The sequence below is a fragment of the Micromys minutus genome (genome assembly GCF_963924665.1).
Source record: "Micromys minutus genome assembly, chromosome: 27".
Taxonomy (NCBI): domain Eukaryota; kingdom Metazoa; phylum Chordata; class Mammalia; order Rodentia; family Muridae; genus Micromys; species Micromys minutus.
In genome coordinates this window covers 34,655,223-34,677,751 of record NC_137962.1, presented here as the reverse complement: position 1 = coordinate 34,677,751, position 22,529 = coordinate 34,655,223, and the positions used below count along the sequence as shown (strand labels likewise).

Sequence of the window (22,529 nt, the reverse complement as noted above, 5' to 3'; positions counted from 1 at the left end):
CCTGCCCCCCCCCCCCCATATACCCAGGAAGTGCCAGGTTCTATTCTTGGGATAGAGAGCACATCAGTTTGTTACAAGCTCAGGGGAGGTGTTGTTACAGCCTGTGTTCACAGATAACTTCCCAGGTTGACAAGCTGACAATAGGGGCAGGCCTAGGTGTGGGATTCCATTCAGGCTTTAGTGACACGCTGAACCCTGGGCCTGAGCCACAGCTCACACTGTACCAGCTGGGGTCTCCCAAAGCCCGCCTCTCACTGGCTATTCCCATCAGGAAACCTCTGACAGTGGGGAGCTGAGCCCAGGCCTCGGGGATATCGGTTTGTTTCAGCAATGGTGACCTCCCTCATTCGGTCCACGTGGGTTTGGATTCTCCACAGCCTGTGGTTCTCACAGCCCATCTTCTCTTTCCACAGAACCAGCCCAGGCCCAAAGCAGAGACCACAAAAACGAACAGGGTATTCGTCAGCAGGCTCAGCAGAGAGCCCTAGCCATAGGCCTGACTTCCCTCCAGCCTTGACTCTCTTCGGCTGACTCTCCCAGTGTCAGCAGAAGGCTAATCTGGCCCTGGTGAGAAGAAACCTTCCCAGCTCACCGTGTCCCTGAGAAGTACAGGCACCAGGGCAGGGACAACCTGTGCTTATTCTGTGGGAAGGGGACTCAGAGAAATGGTACAACAGGCCCCAGGCCACACAGCTTGGATGCTGGGCATGAGGGGCAATCTGAGGATTCCCAATGGCAAGGGATATCACTTCTGAGGGTGGGGGGCTCTGTCTTGGAAGATTAGAATGAGGTTTGTTCCACAAACCAGTTGTCCATTCTGCAAGGGCTGGGCAAGCCATTACTGACCAGAACAGGGGTCTTGGCTGACTGTGTGGCCTCACCTCACAAGATGACAATCTATCTGCCTCTCTCTCTTACCCGTTCATTGGGGCAGGAGATTGCCCTCTAGGGTTAAGTGAGAGGGTGGGCTCAATAGCACGTCTGTTTAACTGAAACCAGGTAGGGCCATATGCTCTGCCCCAATACCACTCAGATGCTACCCCCAAATCTTCACAACTGTCATGGAAGTCATTTCTGAACTTCTGTTAGAGAACAGAGCAAGCCCAGAGAGGTTAAGAGCATACAGCCACATAGTTGGGACCGCCACTTCCACTCCAGGGTCCTACCCTTGGCAGAGCAGAAGGCCCTTGAATGGGGTCATGTCTATCTCTGGCTTCCAGACCTCAGTTTACCAGCTTTTTCCATGTGCACCTGCCACTCAAGAGTGCAAAGTCGGGCAAGCTCACTCTTGATGGCTTCTGGACTGTTCTGCCCAGGTGTGCGAATGCAGGATACGGGCCATCCAGGGTTCAGTAGCTCAAGCCCTGGGGCCCTACAAGGTTCCAAGTCCCTTTAACATGCTAAACTATTGGCTTGGCCTCCCCAGACAGCTTCATTACTGAAAAATCATATTAACACCCAGCCCAGGGAGTGTATGACCCAGAGGAGCAATGGGCTTGAATTCTATTCTGGGGAGGCTCCTGGTAGAGACTCAGCCATGGGCTGGGCAGCAGGGCAGAGTCATGGTCCGGGTCAACTGACCACTGGCCATCCACAGTGGCTCACACATGGGAAGATTCTAAACTTACAAAAGGCCTGCTGGGGTGTGAAGTGGGAGGCTGAGGGATGGCGTGTCTTGGGAAAGGGTTTAGGGACACCTACAGGTCATATTAGAGGGTTTTTCCTGGCTGACACACCAGCTCAGCCTTGGTTCCTTTGAAACAGGAACATGGAAGGAAATGCAGCTGTTCAGAGCCTGGGCCCACACACCTTCCCCAGGCTTCAAGGCCTAAGTTTCCTTACGAACCTATCTCACTGGCCCAGCAAGAACAAGATACTAGTTATACATACAAAGAATAGAGAGGACCAGGAAGGTTAAGTATCTCTGAAGGTCTCACAGCTGATAGTCGGAAGATGGTACCTGTGCTGTGTTAAATCACAGGAGCATCCTTTGTGAACAGAAAAGGAAAGCCCTACTTTGGAGGCCTAGAGGTACCCTTACCTAGCCCTCCCCACCCAACCTTTGCAAGGGGTCAGAGCTATCAGGACAGATGCATGCATGATTGGCACCCAGTCTCTTTTGACTACCGAATTCTAGGCTAAAGAAGACAGGTTGACTTCCGCCCCAAAGCAGAGATCTTTGGGAGCATCCTGGAACCACCTGCCAAGATGGAACCCAGAGTCAGAGCCTACCAGAGAGGCTGTGACTCTAACTACCGGTCAGATGGCAAAGTTGAGGAGGAGCATTTGGGGACTTGTCTCAGGCTACCCAGCTGTGGGGTACCATGCATCCTTCACCAGATGTAACAGCTACAAAGTAAGCCCAGACCTCTAGGTCTGCCGAGTACTAGGAACATGCCCCTTGGGACAAGTCACTTTCCTCCTCAGTAACCTGACCTTGGAAGCAGACTCATCATTGTTTCTTCTTCCCAGAGATCCTGAGGTATGGCTGTATCTACCAGAGACTTGTCAAGATGTGGGGATGCTGCTGGCCCTCACCATCCCCAGTCCTCTAGAGGCATATGCCCAGAGCTTGTCACTTCACCTGTACCAGCTTCCCTGTGTGGAGGGCTCCCAGCTATGCATTCGCAGGAGGCTGTCGGTGACCACATGGTCACATGTCACTTGATGACAGGGATGCCACTAAGAACATGGGCACTAGGGGACATGTCACAGTGCAAAAGTCCCACAGTGAACCTGTTGCTCCCAGGGTCATGGTGAGTAACCTCACACTAGAGTGACTCAAGTATAAGGTACAAAGGATGGTATCAAGAGATGTCATCAACAGAGGAAGAGTGAGGCTGTTGCTGGCCCCATCAACTTTTCCTTCGTGAGCAGGGAATGCTTGATCCAAAAGAATAATGTCAAGTCAGGCAGCTCTGGTTACACAACCACTCACAGCCACCACCTGCACACTGGACCCCAGCTACACACTGGCCACATGTTCCGTACTCCCAGGGCCACAGATTCACAGGGACCTTGCTGCCTGCAGTGTCACTAAAAACAGGAGCTTTCCCACTGCCACAATCCTATGTAGTGGATGCTGCCACTGGACAAAATGTCTTCACAAAATGTATTGATGACCATAACCAAAGCTGCTGTTTAGGCCATGGGGGTACCACTCATGCAGGAGCCAGAAGTCACCTGCACTACCCTGAGGTGGCCCCCATCATTGCCATCCTCACAAACAAGCCAAAGCTGAGAAGCAGCTTGCTTTGGGCCACAGCTCAGCACCCTTTGTTGTTGCTGTGACCAGTGCCCAACAAAAGCAACTTAAGGAAGGGTTTGATTTGGCTCACGGTTTGAGGGACCCGTCCATCCAGGTAATGAAGGCACGGAGGCAGGGATGTTCATGCCTCATTCTGTTCCCATGGGAAGTTGAGAGAGATATATGCTGGTGTTCAGCCCTCCCTCTCCATTTAGCCCAGAACCCCAAGCCCAGGGAATGGTACTGCTCACATTTAAGATGAGCCCCCTCTCTTCAGTGAAACCTCTCTGGAAACACTCCAAGAGACAAACTCAGGGGTGCGTCTCCATGGTGATTCTAAATCCAGTCAAGTTGATGGTGGAGATGAGCCATTGCAGCTCCACCCCTCGCAAACTTGACACAAACACATCACTGTAAACCACGGCATCCTTCCCTATCCCATAAAATCTCCCTTCCACCTCAAAATGGAAGGTGCATTTTGTCCATCTCTGAAAGGCCCCATAACCTTTACAAGTTTAAAACACTGCTCAAAAGCACAAAGTCTCTTCTGAGACCCAGGCAATCTCCCACCCAGAAACCCCTATAAAAACAAAACAAAAAAGTTATATATTTCTAATAGAGTTATGGAATGAATGTTCTCATTCCAAAAGGGCGGAATGGGGAACAGAGAGAGGAAGGCCAGTCATATGCAAGACTCGGATACAGTGAACCATGCACAGCAGATCCATATCGGGCATCTGGGACTCAGGATGGAATGATCTGCATGCCAACCCCTTTGGGCCACCCCTGCCCTTCTAGCTCTGCCACCTAAGCACGTCTGACCTCTCTGCTGGGTGAGCCTCGCTCTATGCCTGTAGCTTTCCTCGGTGGGTGACTCATGGTCCTAGCATCTCCAATATCCAGGAATCTTCATGGCAATTTAGGCTACTTTCTGTTGCTGTAGCCCTGGAAAGAATCATTGAGCAAGTACCGCGCCAAGCCCTGGCACTCCGTTGTCTGGAAACAAATACACCCCTTATTTTTGAGTCTGTCTCATCCAAGTTCTCAGGACACAGGCAGAACGAATCTGGATTCTTTGCCTAATATATGGGCTCTAGTGCAGTTCCTGATAGGGTCCCACTGTCCCTCTGAAACTGCATGCTCCCTCTAAGCTCAGCTTACAGCTCTCTCTAGGGCTTCTTAGCCTATAGCTCCAAACTGCTTCACACCCCTCCCACAAGCAACCACACACTCAGGGCTCAGGTTTATCAAAGCCCTACGTCTTAGCGCCAATTGTCTAATGTAGGCACTTTCCTTGTGGCTCTGACCAAATACTTGAAAGGAATTAGGTGACAAAAGGGAGGGAGAGAGAGAGAGAGAGAGAGAGAGAGAGAGAGAGAGAGAGAGCGAGCCTCGTGGTTTAAGAATGGACAGACTCTGTGATGGTGGGGAAAGCAGCAGGGGTGTGGGGTAGTGGGTCACATGGCAGCTGCAGTCAGGAAGCAGATTGGAAGGAAATTCTGGTGCTCAGCCCTCTTCTCTTATTCATCATTCATTCAGGAACACAAGCCCACAAGATGGTGCCTCCCACATCCAGGGTGGGCCTTCTCAGTGAAGCCTTTGGGAAACCCCCACAGACATACCCAGGGCTGTGCTTCTGTGTCTTTCCAATCTAGCCAGGTTGACAAGGAAGATGAACTCTCGTAGTTGCCGAGCCAAGATCCTCCTGTCCCTATGAGAGACAACCTTGGCCAGTGTGGGGGCTCCGCAGCAGAACCTGGCATAACAGGAGAGACAGTAGAAGCAGCAGGAAAGGTGGGGAGAAGTGGGATGCCCAGGACCTCCCCAATGGGTGTCAGAAAGGCCTCCCCAAGGTCCACTTCCAAAAGCAGGAGGTCTGTGCAGTGGTGCGGGGGTTGGTCCGAGAATGACAGGAGGGAGGCGTCCTTGCCACTTCAGGCTTGCTCCCCATCACCATGTTGGCCTGAGCAAAGATCTTTGGCTTCCAGCTCTTATTGCTTAGCTTCCACTTCCATCCGCCCCCCTTGATGCCCACAGGTACCACTCGACCCTGCGGTAGTCGGCAAGTCTTACCCCAGCTCCATTCTCTGGCCGTCACTCTCCTGCTCACAACCCTTCTTTGGTTCCTTAGAGCCCTCAGTTAAGGCCTACAGTGCACCTGCTATTCTACAACCAGAAGGGACCCCCCCCCCTAGTCTTACGAGGACGGGTCCCACAGGCCACAGGACCCATCACCATGTTCTCCGCTAAGCCTCTCCTCAAGCCCTTGTTAGTCTTGGGTCGCTTCGGCCATTTGGTTCCTGGGAACTCCATTCAGGGCACCTGCATCCCTTAGGCCTCTGCATGTCACAGCACTAAGCATGGGGTCTGCCTATGCTCATATGTCACCATCAGGAGTCTCCTGAGGACTTCAGTGCCCCCAGTGCTGCTGGTGTCACAGCCTGTGTGTGTCAGGCTTCAGAATGCCCTTGCAAGCCCAGGATCAAAGACTCCTCCCAGAAGAAAGCATGTGGCAAACCTCTAAGCTCCCCAAGTTCAATTATTTCTTCCCACACCCCAAATGCTGAGACTCTTCCCCTTGGCGGATAATGACATGTGAAGTCGGTTTTTTGTTTGTTTGTTTTTTGTTTTGTAAAAGTGCTGTAATAAACTTCACGTGATATTAGGATTCTCTCTTCAGCCTTCTGGCCTCCCCACAAACCCGCACGGGGAACCTGGTGTGGATCCAGCAGGGGTGTCAGCATATCATGCTGTGGTTATAAATCCATGAGCAAGATCACTGCCTCCAGATCTCTGCAGTGTCACTAGAAAGAAAACAAAATAACTGGAACAGAGTTTCTGCAAGTGGCTGGGTCTGCTCAGGGAACAATGGAAACACAAACCTCCCCTCCTCCAGGAAGCCTCCCAGGCCTGGCCAGTCCACTCCGTGTGGCCTCCTACTTTGCAGCTTCCTTCTGTCCTTAGAGCAGTTAGGCCTGGCTTCCCCGGCTACACTGAGAGGCCTCACTGTGAATTCAGGTCTCCATATCTGTACACCGTGTAAGTGATGGCAAGTATCCAGAAAGTGATGTGTATGAGTAGGGGATGCAGGAATGAGTAAACGCTAATGAGGAAGATGGATAGATATGTAGGCAAATAGGTGAATAGGTGGGTGGATACAAAGGTGTGTGTGTGTGTGTGTGTGTGTGTGTGTATGTGTGTGTGTGTGTGTATTGGTGGATAGGTGGATGGATGGATGGATGGATGGATGGATGGATGGATGGATGGATGACTGGGTAGGTGGATCAGTAGATAAGTGGGTGAGTTGGTGGTGGATGGGTGGGCTGGTAAGTGGGTGTGTGAACCTTTCTGCTTACCCTTGTACTTCCCGGCCCTTTGAATGTCTATATCCACAACTCAGCTCCTTCCAACTCTTGCTGACTTTGTTCCCCCTCCTAAGCTGTCTTTTACACGCCCCTCCCCCACTGCAGCTGCTAAAGGAGCCTTGTCAGCCAACTTCATTTTATTGCCTCCCTGCCCCAAGCCCCACTCTGTTCTGCCCCTTACACATATTTAGCAGGTGCAGCTTCCAGCAGACTGGACCACTCTCCAGCCATGCCAGAGCCCAGGACCCCCATCTCCTGGCATAGCCACCACCACTATCACCATCTAAAAGTCAACAAAACCTCTCTTCCATCCAGGACCTACAGCCAGCACCCGGTGGTGACCTTAGCTTCTTCTGTAGCTTAAAAACCTGCCCCAGTCACACAGGAGGGCGTGAGTAATGCCAGCTTGTGCTGTGTCACATGGACTAACCAAGAAAAGCAGCCATCTCTGCTGTTGTGACTACTATCACAGTACTGGGACCCAGAGCCAGGGGCTCTTGCACACACACGCTAAGCAAGTGCGTCACTGTGGGATCACAACCCCAGCTTTGTTTTTTTTTTTTTTTTTTTTTTTTTACTTTTTATTTAGATATAGGCTCTCACTAAATTCCTCAGATTGTCCTTCCACTCACTGTGTATCCCAGGATGATCTGAAACTTGCCCGTCTCAGTCTCAACCTCTTGCTTAAGTAGCTGACAGTTTAGGTCTACACCATGCACCAGCCACATTGGCCTGTGGTACGTCTGCCTCTCCCATCAAATGGTGGGCTTCTGGAAAATAAGACCCCAGCTTCCCTGCTTCCCTGGGTGTTGGGAGCCATGCCCAGCCCCCCTTAAGGGTTAGTTGAACTGCCAGCTTGTTTGCCTAGACATTAGGAATAGGACACGCCCTCCTTCCAAGGTTAAATGGGTCCAGTCACAAGCTGATCCACACCTGTGTTACTGTTGTTTGTAACAGGTTACAGACTCACCCCAGGGGCTGTTGCTTCTACTGAGCAGCTAGGGAATTTGCATATTGCTTTTCTAGCTGTGTATCTTGAGAACTGGATAGAGAGAGTAAAGCAATATATTCTGATAACAGGAGTAACCGAGTCATGTCTTTCAAATCCTCAGGTCTTCCCCTGATTCAGAGTAGCTGTTGGTGGTCCAGGCGCTGCCACCCTGGACACATCTGACAGGTATTCATGAGATCCCTTAGAGATAGACACCCCAGTGAGTACGGACTATCTCAAGATATGGTCCAGACCACCTATTGAAGAACGGTGACAAATGGTAGAATCATGGATCATGTCTAAATGACAGCACATGGGACAAAGTACAGGGCCTAGTGGGCCCCACTCTCACCTGGCTGTTCACCTGTACCAGTTGCTAAGCCTTGAGCGACCTCCCTTCTGGAGCAGGGCGAAGTCACTGCCTGAGTCTTCCACCAGAGTCTCCTAACCAAAGTCAACTGCCTCCCAGGAATAGAAGGTGACACTGTTCTACAGCTCGAGGATCTGAAGCTGGCCTGGGACACAGCAGTCCCATTACCCACCCCTGCTGTGTCCAACAGCGTGGACAGCTGCTGCTGGAGTCTCTGGGCACATGGCTAAGCCCTGCCAGCTGCTCAGAGACAGGCGAGGCTACCTTCAAATGTGCTGAGCCAGCACCTGGTTGTAATAGCTGTTTCTGAAGTCTCTGTAGGATAAGAGCATCCTGCCACTTATGAAGGGGTGACCTTAAGCCTGCTTCCCAGAAGGATCAAGGTGTGACTTCCTACCACCTTGATTCTGCTCCCATTGAGTGACCTGAGAATGGGACCCCCACTCAGTCCCCATGCAGACCTTGCTAGCTGATGCTTGGCCTCAACCTCCCATATCCACTTGCAGAAACAGGAAGGGCTTCTAGCTGAGTGCTTCCCCAAGCCCTAGGCCTGGAGCAAAGCTCAGGTTGGACAGGCCTGGACCTGGTGACTTTGGAGGAGTCCTTGCACCTCTCTCAGACTTCTGCCCTGCGTCAAATGGGCATGTAAGTGGACATGTCATATGGTAGGAGTTTCCAACTCAGTGGACGCCTCCTGCTGCCTCAGGACAGCTGCTTTGCTGATGTTTGGGGAACAGCAAGCAACCTTGCTCACTGTATCTGGGAGCAGGGGAACCTGGGGATGTTCCAAACCAAGAGCCCCAACAATTGCTTTCTGAGCTGGAAAAGACTGTCTGCAGTGGCTGCTACTCCGGGTAGGATACTTCCCTCGTCTAGAGGCTGTTAAATATCCTCTGGGTCTCTGCTTGGGGACATCACGGCACAGATGCACATGTGTGGGTCAGGAATTGTCCTAGGATTTTGTATAGCCCCACAAGTGACAAATTCAGACAAAATAGACCCTCCAGCCCCCTGATGGAGCTCTGTGTCTGGAATTCACTTAGAGGCCGGACAGTGCGTGACATAGGTGTACCCTTCAGAAGAGTGTGGACAAAACAGAGAAAAGGTCACATCCTAAAAGGAAGCAGGAGGAGCTCTTTCTTCATGCTAACGCCCTCACTGTAGCCCTGCCCACTATACTTTTACTGATGCAGGAACTGGTCCTGTTACATCAACCTGCAACAGAAATGCCCCAGAGGCTTCTGGGAATGAGGAGGCCCAGGGACGCTGATGGGGGAAACATGGAGGTAAAGTGGAAACTTCTGGTTTCTTTGGAAATTCAGTTGTGTCAGAGGGTGCTGGGGCAAACACGTGCAGGAGTGTTTTCCTGAAGCAGACACAGGCGAAAGGATGTTTTGCTAAAGCAAGCACATGAAAGGACTCGTGATGAAAGATTCTTTGGTAAGGACATGCACATATCCGTTCACCTTACATTGTGTAGCTGAGCTCCATTTGTCGTGACTCCACAGAGAGAAACGCACCAAAAACTTCTGGTGCTGTTCCGTCAGCTTCTTGCCACTTCCACGGACTCGTGTTGGTAGAGTCGTATCAGCTGAGGCAGACGCGTGTGGAGCTTCGCTAAGACAGACTCCTGTGCTGAGGCAAGACCTGTGGATGACATGTGATGTTTGGAGAAAAGGTTGGTCTGAGTCTTGGCTGGTCTTCACTTCACTGAGAAAAGCACAGCAGAGAACTCTTGGCATCCCTGCTTGGTCTTGTTGGCTCCTGTCGACTTGTACCAATTCAGCTGAGGTACAAGGTCAGGACCTCTTTCTGCTAGGTCGTGCCACCGCTGCTGATTCCTGTTTGCTCTGTGAACGTTACCGAACTGGACTGCTGGTGTTTGCCAGGGATTGAGCTGCCGCTGCTGACCTGTGAACTGAGCAACCGATTTCCTGACAATGCAGATGGGATTCGAGCCAAAGAACGATTTTAAACAGGTCCTCTACACCCCCGTCACCGTATCCTAATAACCTTTCTCTTCTGCTACCTCTGACGGGTGGTGGGCTAGAAGGGAGGTTAAAGCATTTAAGAGCCATTATTAACAGTAGGGCTCGAAAACTCCAAAGCTTACATGGAGGAGCCCACAGGTGGGCTACCTGGAAGCCTGCATTGAAGATAGCAGTCAGCAGAGGTCCCGGAGTAAGGGACTTCTGCAGCCAACTGTTTCTAACTGGCCACTGGGCAGATTGGGGGATCTAAGGAAAGGGTATTAGAGTAATAGTATACCTGGCTACTCAGCCCTCCATGTTCCCTGAGTGGCACCAAGCCAGCCCATAAGCCCCCTCTTTTCTTAAATAAAAGAAATCCAATCTAGGGCTCACTGGATTGGCTCATAGGAGCCTTCCCAAGATGCCAGTGCCTCATCAGGACCCTGGCACAGTTCATTTACTCCGGGATGTCTCCCCATCTGTACCCTTCCTCTTGTCATCAGCTGCTTAGCCCAGTGGCCTCCCCCCAGTCCCTAGGCAACTTGCTTGTCTTCCTTATTACAAACTCACCCTTTGATCTAGGTTTGATCTTCAGAGTGGGTAGGCACTGGTGAGTCTATATGTGCTTCCTTAGGGACAAGCCAGCAGATGAAGGGAACCACCCTCAGGGACCAAAGTGCCTGGGGCTCTGGAACCTGGGTGGAGCCCGGGACAGGTGGCTCTCACTGAGGCCCAGAAATTTTCTCTTTTCATCAGCACCCGTGAATCTAAACAGAGTAGCCCAGCCCGTTTGTAGGAGAAGGATGCTTGGTAATTAAGGTAAGGCCAGAGGACACAAGGGAAGTCTGCAGATTCCTTTGTGGTTTCTCTAGAGAGGGGATCTGATTTCCCACGCAGCTGTGGGCTTTGTTTCATTATTTCTGGGACTTTCTTCAGCTCTCTGCCCACGGGTTACATGATAATATTACATAAAGTGATCTCAATAATGACACCCAAGAGACTCTGTTCTTGCTGGTGAAGGCCAGGCTCAGGGCATACAGACAGCAGCAGCTGGGGCTAGAATGGAACCCAGGACTGGGATTTGAAGCTTCTCCTGACACCAGGGGTCAGGGAGTAGAAGGGATTGGGCTCTGAAGAAACCAAGTCCTGGGCTGGGCTGGGATGTAGTCTCCTGTGTTCAGTTCCAAGGGCCTTCAGTTAAGCGCTCTGCTGCCTCAGGACCTTTGCACTAACTCTCTTCCTTCTCAGCCATCATCCCATCCCCATTCTCACCCTGACTCACACACTTACTGAGAGTGAGTGACTAGATTCCAGGGTTCCTTAGAAAATTCGGGAAGCGGAGGTAGAAGGACTTAGGAACGAGGAGTGCTCCCCTAGTTTCTGGTTTGAGGGAGTGAGGTGTAAGTGAAGACATTTACAAAAGTATCCTAAGACAGTATTTGTCTGGCCAGCTCAGGTTTCCCATGTGCCCCAGTGGCCTCGGTGACCCATGGTCGCCCCCTCACCTGGGCTATAGCTAGTTACAGGCAGTAATCCACTTAACTGTAACAGGGCCCCAGACCTTAGCACAACCGACTCCATGATGGAAGTGCTGCCCAGGCTGTAAACCTCAGCACGTGGACAGCACTTCCTCCCAGAACTAAAACAGACCTAATCCATCAAAGCCCATAGCTCTGGGAAAGTCTCTACAGGCACTAACCTTGATTTTTGGCTTCTGTAGTTCCGCTTCTGGCTGTTTTTGCTAGCTGAAGTACGTCAACCCAGGATATGGTTTTGTGCTTAACAGATCACCCTGGGAAAGGTTTGGGACTACTCTGGGATCCCAAACACCCCGTGTAGTCACTGGCTGGCTGGCTAACAAAGACTTTCTATTGGCTTAAACCCACAGCCGGCTTATCTTCTCTGGTGAAAACCCCACAACACCAGCCAGTTGCCTGCAACACTTGCAATGACGCTGCCTGGAGTTAAGCTGTCTCCAGATTCACATGCTGAGTCCGATTCCTGGCCCTCAGAACGGAGTTTGGTGTGGAAGGAAGCTCCCGCCCTGTAGCTGACTGTGAAAACAGCATCCCGGCTACTCCCTTACCCAGTCGGACTCAGTGCCCTCAGAAGCTCAGTTTGGACACAGGAACAGGCATGCTGAGAAAGTAACACACACGTGTCAAGACAGGGTTGCATGTCTATAGGACCAGGAGGGCAAGGGTAGGTACTGAAGGAAGCCTAGAAGACCGCGTTCTTTGTACCACACAAAAGGAGCTTCACCTGCCCTTGCTTTATCGTTGACGGTGGGTGTTGTATTGCACACCCCTTTGCCAGTGGTGCTCATGAAGACAAGCTAAAGGTGTCACCATGCTGAACTGAGCTGGACCCAGTCATCAGCTTTCTGCCCTCCTCTGCCCCGGCAGCTCTCTGTGCGCTCCCGACGTTTGTGGAGAGCCCAGGAAGCCTGCCTGAGAGGCTGTGTAAAGAACAGACGAAGCCTCGAGTAAATGTGTTTTGTTGACAGCCATGTCTACAACCAAATGCATCAGACCCATGGGAGCGGCAAAGCCTTCCCCGTGGGTCAGGCTCAGAGGGATGGCAAAGCTTTCCTCTGATCCAAATGCAAATGTTGACTGGGTTCCGGAAGCTAGCCACCAAAGCTGAGAAAGAGGAGAAATCTAGGAGCAATCTAGGACCTAGGGGAACTCAACCGGGGAGACTCCTGGCCCTCAGAGACCTCCAACAGAGCCCCTCCCCCATGCTGTACATACGTTTGTGTTGGGGTTCCCAGAGCTGTGTCCATACTGTCCTGTCAGAGTGCACACAACCCACTGGGCACCAGCTTTTCTACACACATGTCTGTGTGTCTGTGTGTCTGTCCTTTCTCCATTTCCTACCTTCTCGGTGGGGTCAAGTAGGACATAGGAAACATCAGCATTCATGTGTTTACTGTCCCAATGCCAGCCCGTAGACACCAGCCTCTGAGGAGGGGAGGCATGTCCAAAGGCAGCTCAGGCAATCCAGGGCTCTGAGGATATGACTTCAAGGCCCAGAGGGACCAGACACAGTCTAAGAAAGGCCAGGCTATTCAAGGAAGTGCCACAGAATGGGAGGTCTTGAATGGTGCACAACAGATAAAAACGCCATCCGTTCTTCTGGGAAAGGCCTGGAGAACGCATACTGGTTGAGCCTCAGTGTCCCCAGGCCCTGCCCATAAAGTCAGCCTACATAAGGATACTAGTCACTTGTGAGACAGACACTCAGGCAAGGTTAGACCCACTATGCTAACCTCACAGTCAGAGCCCAGAGCTATGTGCCTGAGGATAAGGAAAGTCCCCCTGACCAGCTGCTGAACATTCCCTAACAGAACACAGAGCTGGTCTGGAGGAAGACCTATGCCCAGTGCTGCCGCTGCTGCCGCTGCTGCTGCTGCTGCCAACAGCCTCCTGCTCTGATGAACAAGGCTGGCCACCCACCGGTCCTTTTGTTGGCTGAAAGAGAGGGCTAAATGGGGAAGCTGGCAGATGTGGCCAGCTCTGAGAGATGCCACCTGGGATTTTTGCTTTCCCCATTGAAGACAGAATCCCCCAGCGACACACAGTCTCTCTTTGCTGGCAGGTTTAAGGCTTTGTGTAAACAGGAGCTGGAGAAAGAAAAAGAAACAAGCTTGCCAAGGCCCGATGCTGGCCAGGCTTTGGGCTGAGGACTCTGCGTGTGGTTTCTTCATTCCAACAGGATTTTAAAGACAATAATGAAAGAGCAGGAGCTGAGCCCACTCAAGAGGGTCAGCAGCCTGGGTGTGAACTGAGTGTGTGTCCCATGAGGCTAGGTGTCCAAAGGTTGGTCTCTAGAGTAGATGAGTGTGTAAGACATAAGGGGACCTTTAAGAGGCAGGGCCTAGTGGGAGGGTGTCAGGTCACAAGGATTGGAGGGAAGATGTTCTTATCCCATTAAGGTCATTTTTTATGGGATCTCTCAAGCCTAACTCCAGTCACACTGGTTTCTTTTCTCTTTCCCTGTATACACACACACACACACACACACACACACACACACACACACACACACACACACACACACACACCATCTCCCTCATAACATTTACTAGACATAACCTTGTGTTGTTTGGACTTCCCATTCTCCAAAAGAGTAACTTAAATAACCTTTTTGCATTTTCCTTTGTAAAACAATCTACCTTGAGCATTTCATTACAGTAACAGCAAACAGACTGAGACAAAGTGCAAAGGGGGAAAGCTACCCCTCTGAATCTGGTCCCCGCTAACCCTAATCATGGACTAGTTTCAGGGACTTTTAATGAAATGTCCAGGCTGCTTGGGACTCGGGGTTTGTCGAAGGAAGAGAAATTGAACCCAATGCTGGTTAAAGTAAAGAGGATTGGGAGTTCAAGGCCAGTCTCAGGGACATAGCAAGTACATCTGGGGGTGAGTTCGGAATGCAGGAATGAGCTGCTGTGGAGTTGTTCTTGAAGGGATCTTGCTGAGGGGCTGATGGCTCAGATAGCAAGGTTGGGAAACAAGGAAGCTGACTGAAAATGGGGATCCCCAGAGCTAATCTGATAATTAGGGCTCTAAGTGGCTGGAAGCAGCCTCCTAGGGAACTGGGGGGCCGGCTGCTGGAGCTTGGGTCAGGCGCAGGGGGGATGCTTAACCAGAGATCTGACCCATTGTGACCAGCCAAAACCTCCACAAAGTTGGCAAGGCTCAGCTGTATCCTGGATATGGAGAGGGGGGAAATGGGTGTCCGAGACTAAGAGAAAGATGATTAGGGTCACACCCAGAACTTTGGGGCCTCCATGGGTCCTGACAAAGCTGAGGTTTCCAGTCATGGTTGTGAGAGGAGTGGGGGATGGGGATGATAACTTAGCCAGGGTAAGTTGGCCAGGGAAGGCAGTAGACTCAGGGTTGGGTGTGGGCCATCACTCAGTTCCCCATGGCCTCAGAGGGGAGACCCTCTCCTATAGCTGAGAGCACCTCTCATGGGGTTTAGGGGTGGGCCAATCACCCCCAGGTAGCTATTTCTTGCTAGCAGAATACAGATTTTGGCCAGGTATAATGTGCCTGATCCCAGAGGGAGGGGCCAGGGGGAAGTGATCTGTCTGGGGTGGGAGGAGCATGGCCCCTACCTGCTATCTCAGGTTTTCTAGTAAGGCCAAAAGTCAGAGTCCTTGTGACTACAGAGGCCCATCCATCCCTGCTATGTCTAGGCAGAGGGACACACATGCGCCCAGGTTCAATTCCACCGCGTCCTGCAAACATAATCAGGGTACCTTCTCCCTGGGAATTGTCATGAGGGTTCCATGGCCTTAGCCTGGCCCAGAGAGTGACTTCATGATAGTAAAGAATTAGCTTCCCTCACAGGCTCATGCTGGGCGATATATTAAGTCCCTCTTCCATGGGGCTGTATAGTCGTTTGTGCAAGGGGCCAGGGGAAGCTGGTGGTGACATCCTTTGGCACTTTCTTTAAGAAAGCCATTCCCTCCTCGTTCCCATCCATCTTCCCTCGGTAGAATGATGCTCACTTGCCTCTAGCCTATGATTCTTCTATGGAGAACGACACTGAGCAAGTGCAGGAAGATGGCTGCCCACGTTCCCCATGAACTGGGCTTTAGGACCCCAAGAGGGGCTTTCCTGATCCCACCAGGGGCTGATGTAGGCTGGGAGAGGTCATAAAGGAAGGCGCTGTGACTTGCAAACTAGGGGGAGGTGTGAGAAATGGCATCCACTGGAACATACTCCAATTACCCTCCAAATGTTACAGTCTCCCTGACAGAACTCCACTCTGTCCCTTTCTGGGGCAAAGCCTTGGGCTTTTGAGTTGACCCTCTGACACAGGATTGTGACAGACCAAGTAGGTGGCTATAAGCACCTTCTACACACAAAAAGAGACTCTGTCATTTGTCCCCGGCCAGGCTTCTTCTGCCCGGTAGCTTGGGGTTTTGCAAATTGACCGCTCACAGAACAGATTCACCACATGCAATTCAATCTGGGGGAGAAAATTCTCAGCGGGAGGCAGGCACACATTCTTCACCACCTCAGCTCCATGCCCTGCAGTGGCTTGGGCTGGTGACAGCTGGCAGGGCCTGGGGACCAAAGTGGAGGAATTCAGGGCTGGGGCAGCACAGCGTGTCCTTCTAGCCAAGACGTGTCCCTGATGCATATTTCTGGTGGTGTGTCAAGTGGCTTCATCCGGCTGGTGAGGGAGGGGCAGAGAGAGCATGTGGGGGACAGATTTCCATGAGGGAGGCACCTTCTTCTCCATGATTTTGTGAGAGCTTGGGGAAGAGCCATTATGGACCAGACTAGACCCTGACTCTGGCTCCCAGTCATCCTTGGTGTCCAGTGTGGCCAGTCAACCTGCCACAGGAGGACTGTATGCACCTCTTGAGGCTGGAAACCAGCACCGTGTCACCCACAGTCTGCCGACAGCTTCCAGGCAACAGCAGATGCTGAGGGAAGTGTGCCAGAGTCTCTCCTGAGCCTCCCTGCAACCTATGCATCTCTGTCATGGCCCCTGCAGGTGTCTTGGGAAACTGTGGTGCTTGGTAGAAAGATGACAGTCTTTGGGTCCAGCTGTGGCTTCAGTGTCTGATGAGATGGTGCAGTTATGGGTCTTTGCTGGGAGACACTGTTGGGACCTCCATAATTGGTGCTCCAGAAGTTCTAGAGTCCTGAGAAATCCTGTGGCTGGGGCCACACTGTGTGCCTCCGTCAATTAGAAGCAGCCGTTAGCTCCTGAGGAGGTGATGATGTTAGAGACGGGGTCTTTGGGTGATGAGTCAGAAAGAGGTAGTTAAATAGATCGGGTTCGTATAGGATGGGGTCAGGACACCAACAAACACAGCCTTATGAGGACAGGGATGAGGTGGTCTCTACAGTAAGGAACGGGGCTCCTAGAGTAAGGAGTAAGTCAGTGGACTACATCTATCATTTAACCATGCATGCAGACATGTTTTTGTGGTAGCGGCAGAGTCCCGTGGTGGTGAAGAGAGGAGAATGGTCAGACCACCAGAGCTTCTGGTGGTCACCATGCATCTTACTGACATCAGCCAGGTTCCCTCACCCTTGAGATTTCAGGATGGGATGCTACTGAGCAGTGGAAACCTGACCAATGCATGTGAGGCCCTGAGGTCCATTCCCAGCAATGCAAAACCAAGAAGCAGCTTGAATCATAGGGTTGGTCACAGTGACATCACCCAACTCACAAAACCACTGAGGAAATGGGGCACATGGATACGGTTTGCACCAGCTTAAACCTGAAGGATCTACAAACTACATTTGGGGGTGAGAAGGTACTTAGTGGTCTCCCAAGTGGCTGCTGGCCACTAACACACTGTTTATCTTATGTATTTAGTTTTTAATCACTTGAGGATGGTGGATACTTTCCATCCCGACCTTACTCTCCAGGCTGAAAAACATCCTGGTGCATGCTGTAGTTAGCCTCAGTACTGGGGTTAATTCACTCACCCAGGGGAACAGATTTAATCCAGGCACAGGGAAAGCAATGTAAACCCCGCAGTAGCACCCTAGGAAGGAGAGGGTGGTGGGATTTTTTTTGTAGAGGGGGACACTTCCTTTCTCAGATACCACCATTAACAGAAAACGAGAGTATTCAATAGATTGTCTCCATGAGACCACTCCTATCTAGGCTCACACTGTCTTCTGTCGGCCAGTATCATGGGCATCGTGAAGGCAGGGACAGTGACTCTTTTCCCCATCCCATGTCCCTGTCCCCTACCCAAGGAAGGCTCCATGACAGAAAGCAACTGGGAAACAAACATCGGGCAATACCCTACTAGGTGCTAACTCATATTCAGTGCACAGGCCCATTGTACAGATTTACAGATGGAGTCCAGAGCAACAAGTAACCTGCCCAAGGTAATTATTCAAAACAGCCAGAATGTGTGCGTATGAACCCATCGATTTCTGGCTCTCAGGACCTGTCTGCCAAGGGACTGTATATGCGACTGTGATCCTGAATAGCTCCAGGCCCTGTGCAAGTCCCTTAACCTCAGCTGCTAATTGGGTCTCTGTCTGTCCCCACCAGGGCACTGTAGGGGAATTCTGACAGGTTGGTGACACATGGACAAGATGTCCAGTTGTACAAGTGGCAGACTTTGAAGCAGAGAGGGTGGTGGCCATGAAAGTCCATCAATGACTTGGGAGCTGGGAACACAGCTTATGAATGACAAAAGCAGGTTCAGACTTCCAAATATGATGGCTTTCGGCTCCTTTGGTCCCTCTGAAGTCCCAGAGTTGGCTCAAGGGATCTCCAAGGGGACCATATACATCTTAGCAAGTCTGAGTGCCCCAAAGGTTAGTCAGGCTCACTTCCAAGCTATGAAGTCATAGTGACCATATCCTGTCCCTCTGCCCAGGACAGCCCTGGCCCTAATGGCTTCCAGCTCTCCAGAAGGAAAGAGCCTCTCTTCCTGGATCTGGGATGCTGGTAGGTGAAGGATTCCCTGCGAATGAGAGAGATTCCATTCGGCTGATGATGTGGCCTGAATGGTGCCCAGAGCCTTCCCAGGGCATTCTGGGAATCCCGCCCTGGCACTCAGCCTGGCGAGGCTGGAGTTGGGACTGGAACCAGCTGGCTCTGAGCTGACCCAGAGAGCATACCGGAAAAGGCCGTCACCCTGACACAACCCCCCCCCCCATTTCACAGAGGAAAAGGTCAAGGCCTGCCTCCTGTCCATCATCCCCATCCTTTCTCCCCCTGTCACATGTAAGATTGGAACATCTATACCCCACTTCCTGATACTGGGGACTCACTTAGTCCTGAGAACAGGAACTCTGGGTTTTGGGAAAGGCAGCATAGGAAGTCAAAACTGAGGGGCCATAACGGAGGCAAGGATGCTCTCAGGATACCCACCCCCAGTCCAGGCTCCCTGGGCCACACTGGGTCTGGTCCCCTTTTCCAAGGAGTTTTGGCTTGCATACACTAGCTGAAGCCTTCGGTTGTCTGTGAACCCCTTTACCACTGCTCCAGGTCCTATCCAGTCAGTGTGGCTATCTCTCAGCACCATGGGAAGGACATGGTGTGACCAGGCAAGCTAGGGTGGAGAGTTTGAGTTCATCTAGAGAAGACACTCTGTATGACTGGCCCTTCCAAGTTCCCTGCCTGCTGTGGTTCCAGAAGACGTCACAGCCAGTGGCTACCTGGGATGGTCAGCAGTGACCATGGGCTGTGATAGGGGCTGGGCTCAGCCTCCTGTCCAGCTAAACCATAGTGATGCTAGAGGAAGGGCCTGGCTGTGTTTGTCCACATCTGAAGCAAGTTCTGGGAGTCATGCAAGAGGGTGGGGACAGCAAGTTACTCAGGAGCTAGACATGTGCCCTGGTGGCCAGGAGCTATGCTGTGCTAGAAGCCATTAGACAAAGGGACTCTGTTCAGTCTTTAACCAGTGTGGATTTGGGAAAAGCCAGGTGGTTAAGAGGGACACTGGCCACCAGGGGTTAGGAGAGAAGGTCAGCAAGAGGTGGAAGAGAATCAAGCCACGCTCAGGTCTTCTTGCCTCCCTGAGCCCACAATGAGGGTTCTGGGAAAAGATGGTCCCTGGGAGTGAGAGGATAGGCAGAGGGTTTGGGACATCAAAGTTCACCTATGGTGGCCCTCACCCACCCAGGCTGCTCTGAGGAAGGTGACTAGGTTGAAGTGGAAACGTAAGGGTTCTTTGGAAAGTCAGTTGTGTGGGATGGTGTTTTGCTAAAGCAGACACGTGAAGGGACATGTCACTGAAGCAGACTCAGGAGAGAGGATGTTCTGGTAAATCGAGCATGTGAAAGGACACGTGATGAAGGGTTCTTTGCTCACAACACCTATGTGTTGGCCCGCCTTACGTTGTGTAGTTGAGGTTCATGGGTCAGGACTCTAGAGAGAAATGCACCAAAAAAACTTCTGGTGGCGTGTTGCTGCTTCTTGCCACGCCTGCAGACTTGGGCTGACTGGCAGAGGGATGTCATCTGAGACAGACCCATGTGCAGTTTTGCTTAGACAGACTGGAGTGCTGAGGTAAGACCCGAGGAGGACACATGATGTTTGAAGGGAGTATAAATAGGACTCAAGGGACTGAGAGGGAGACTTGCTTCTCGCTTTTGCGTCTTCGCTGATCTTCACTTTGTTATGAGAGGCACAGCAGAGAACTTCTCCTGGCATCCCTAGTGGTCCAAATCCCTCCTGCTCACCGGTACTGATTCAGCTGAGGCCTGGTTGTTCCTGTCGGGTCCTGCCACTGCTGCTGCCCTCCTGACTATTGACCTGGACTGATGGTGTGTCTGTGAAGTATTTTTTGAGTGGGGCAAGCTGCCACTGCTGACCTGTGAACTGCTGATTTCCTGACAACACAGACGGGAGTTGCTCCATAGAACAATTTCTAAACAGGTCTACTTTCCCTGCATCCTTCCTTTTCCACTACCTCTGGTGGGTGGTGGGCTAGAAGTGAGGTTAAAGTGTTTAAGAATCATCACTAAAAGTAGCCTTTGGAAAAATTTGGGGCAGAGTTCTTTGAGGATTGGGTCCCCCGGCATAAGAAGATATAGCAGGGGCTTGAACTGGTGACCTTCTGTGAGCTGGCACTATGTCCTCAGCCCATGGTAGTTACCCATTGCCACAGCCTGGAGCACAGAGGGGCCATGTCAGTCAGGTTTGGGGAGTGGGAGAGGTCGTCTTCAATCCCCAGGTCCCCAGAAGGCAGCCAAGACAGCTAGCCATTGTCCCAGGAGATCCAGAGCCCACATTAACTGTGGGGCTGGCCCTCAGGGCCAGCTATAGTTGGCGGTGCCCCCCTAGCATAGAGAGACTCTTTCTTCCTCACCGCCTGAGTGTCCCACACTTCCTGAAGCTGCACCTTTATGACAGGCCTTTCCATCTAAGCCAGGGACATTGAAAAGAGGCTCTGGTCTTTAAAAGCTTTTTGAAGCAAATACATCTTTCCATGACATGAATGACAGTTTGAAGCAGCCAAGTCTGGGCTAAAGCTCTGATCTATCCTTAGGTTTCTTGCACATGGAGGGGATGGCTATTCACACACACACACACACACACACACACACAAGAGCTCACTCATGCATACTCACACACATACACATGCACACATGCATGCACATACATATGTCCATGCACATATGCACAATCATGTGCACACAGACACACGAATGCTCAAAAACACACTCATTCATGCATGCACATGCCTGTGTGCACACACACGTGCCACATATGCTCATACACATGCACATACATTGACATGCACACAGAAACACATGTACATACATGTGCACACATACATGTTTACATGAAGATACCCACACGTTTACTAACCCTTATCTGAGTCACGTGGTCCCCGCTAGTTCAAATTGCCTATTAACTGAAGCACAGCATCAGGAGAACAGTGCATAGTGACCTGCACTAGCCAACCAAAGAGACTTAGAGCTGAGACCCAGAGGGTGGTCACAGACCAGCTGGTTGGTGGAAGGGCTGGGCTTCGGGAAACATGTGCAAAGGCCCTGAGGCAGGATCTTGGATGTAACTGAAACAGAGAAAGACGCAGGGTGGCCCAAACAAGACTGGGAGGGCTTTATGAATTCCATTGAGAGGTTTGATTTTTCCCGAGAGTCAGAATCCCTTGAAGATTTCTTGTGGAGATGTCACCAGGCTCCTGGGCTCTCCATTACCATCACCCTGGTATCTGGAAGCATTTGGAGCCTTTCTCCAGCAGCATCTAAACCAGATGCCTTGGGCAGCATTAACAAAGTGTTGATGTTTGAACATCTGGAACCAGTTTCCTGGTTGAGAGAGGGAATAGACTGCAGCTGTCCCCGGCAAGGACGGGACCCTGCAAGGTAGCCTCGGGGAAAGTGACCTGGCTCTGATTCTGGGGGAATTGGCTAGAGCTGGGACCCCAGTACAGGACCCTATGGGGAAGGTGTGACAATTCCTTGGTGGTTACACGTGACAGCACACTTCCTCTGGCTCACTTGTGAATAACAACCAGGCTCTTGTATGAGGTGACCAGTGTGCCGAAGACCATCTGGGAGCTCCGCGTGTGAGTGTGCTTGGTGTTCCCATTTCCTGTCTGTTGCTGTGACAAACACTATGGCCAGAACTTAGGGGAGGAGACAGTTTATAAGACTTTCATGCAATCCACCTCTGAGGAAGTCAAAGCAAGAACTCAAGCTTGCTACCCACACAGCAGTACCCCCAACCAACAGACTCACTTCATAGCCAAAGTAGTGTGGCAGGAACCACAGAAGAGCTGCTGGCTAGGTTTCTTATTCAGTGCAGAACCGCCTGCCGAGGGAATGTTGCTACCCATAGTAGGCTGTGCCCACCTGCATCAACTAGCAGTTGAGACAGTCCCCCACAGACACACCCACCCACAGGCCAGTCTGATCTGGACAATCTCTCCACTGTGACTTCCTTCTCAGTGACTCTAGGTTGCTTTTATACTGGCAGTTAAAACCCACTGAGAACTTGGAAACAGGCTCCTGGCCGATGGTATTCATCAAAATGAGGTTGTGCTGGACCTGGGGAGTCCTATACCCATGATAGAGACACACAGCTAATGAAGGGGCAGGCAGAGACTCGA

The 22,529-nt window shown here is 51.5% G+C and overlaps 1 protein-coding gene across 5 annotated transcripts in view; it reads right to left on the bottom strand.

The window, feature by feature from the left end:
* SHISAL1 (shisa like 1) overlaps nucleotides 1-22,529 on the bottom strand; it is a gene marked incomplete at its 3' end in the record, with an annotated part of 110,764 nt that overhangs the window by 67,143 nt on the left and 21,092 nt on the right. For 2 of the 5 annotated variants that reach the window (XM_080939532.1, XM_080939531.1), the window contains exons 2-3: nucleotides 9,445-9,620; nucleotides 4,870-5,003 (exon numbers count right to left, since the gene is read on the bottom strand). The exons of 1 other annotated variant lie outside the window; for it this stretch is intronic. In XM_080939532.1, the coding sequence (XP_080795658.1) occupies nucleotides 4,870-5,003; nucleotides 9,445-9,464 (154 nt within the window). In that variant the 5' untranslated portion in view covers nucleotides 9,465-9,620. Of the gene's footprint in view, nucleotides 1-4,869; nucleotides 5,004-9,439; nucleotides 9,621-22,529 lie in introns of all 5 variants that reach the window. 2 more of the 5 variants (XM_080939535.1, XM_080939534.1) reach the window with 2 other exon arrangements.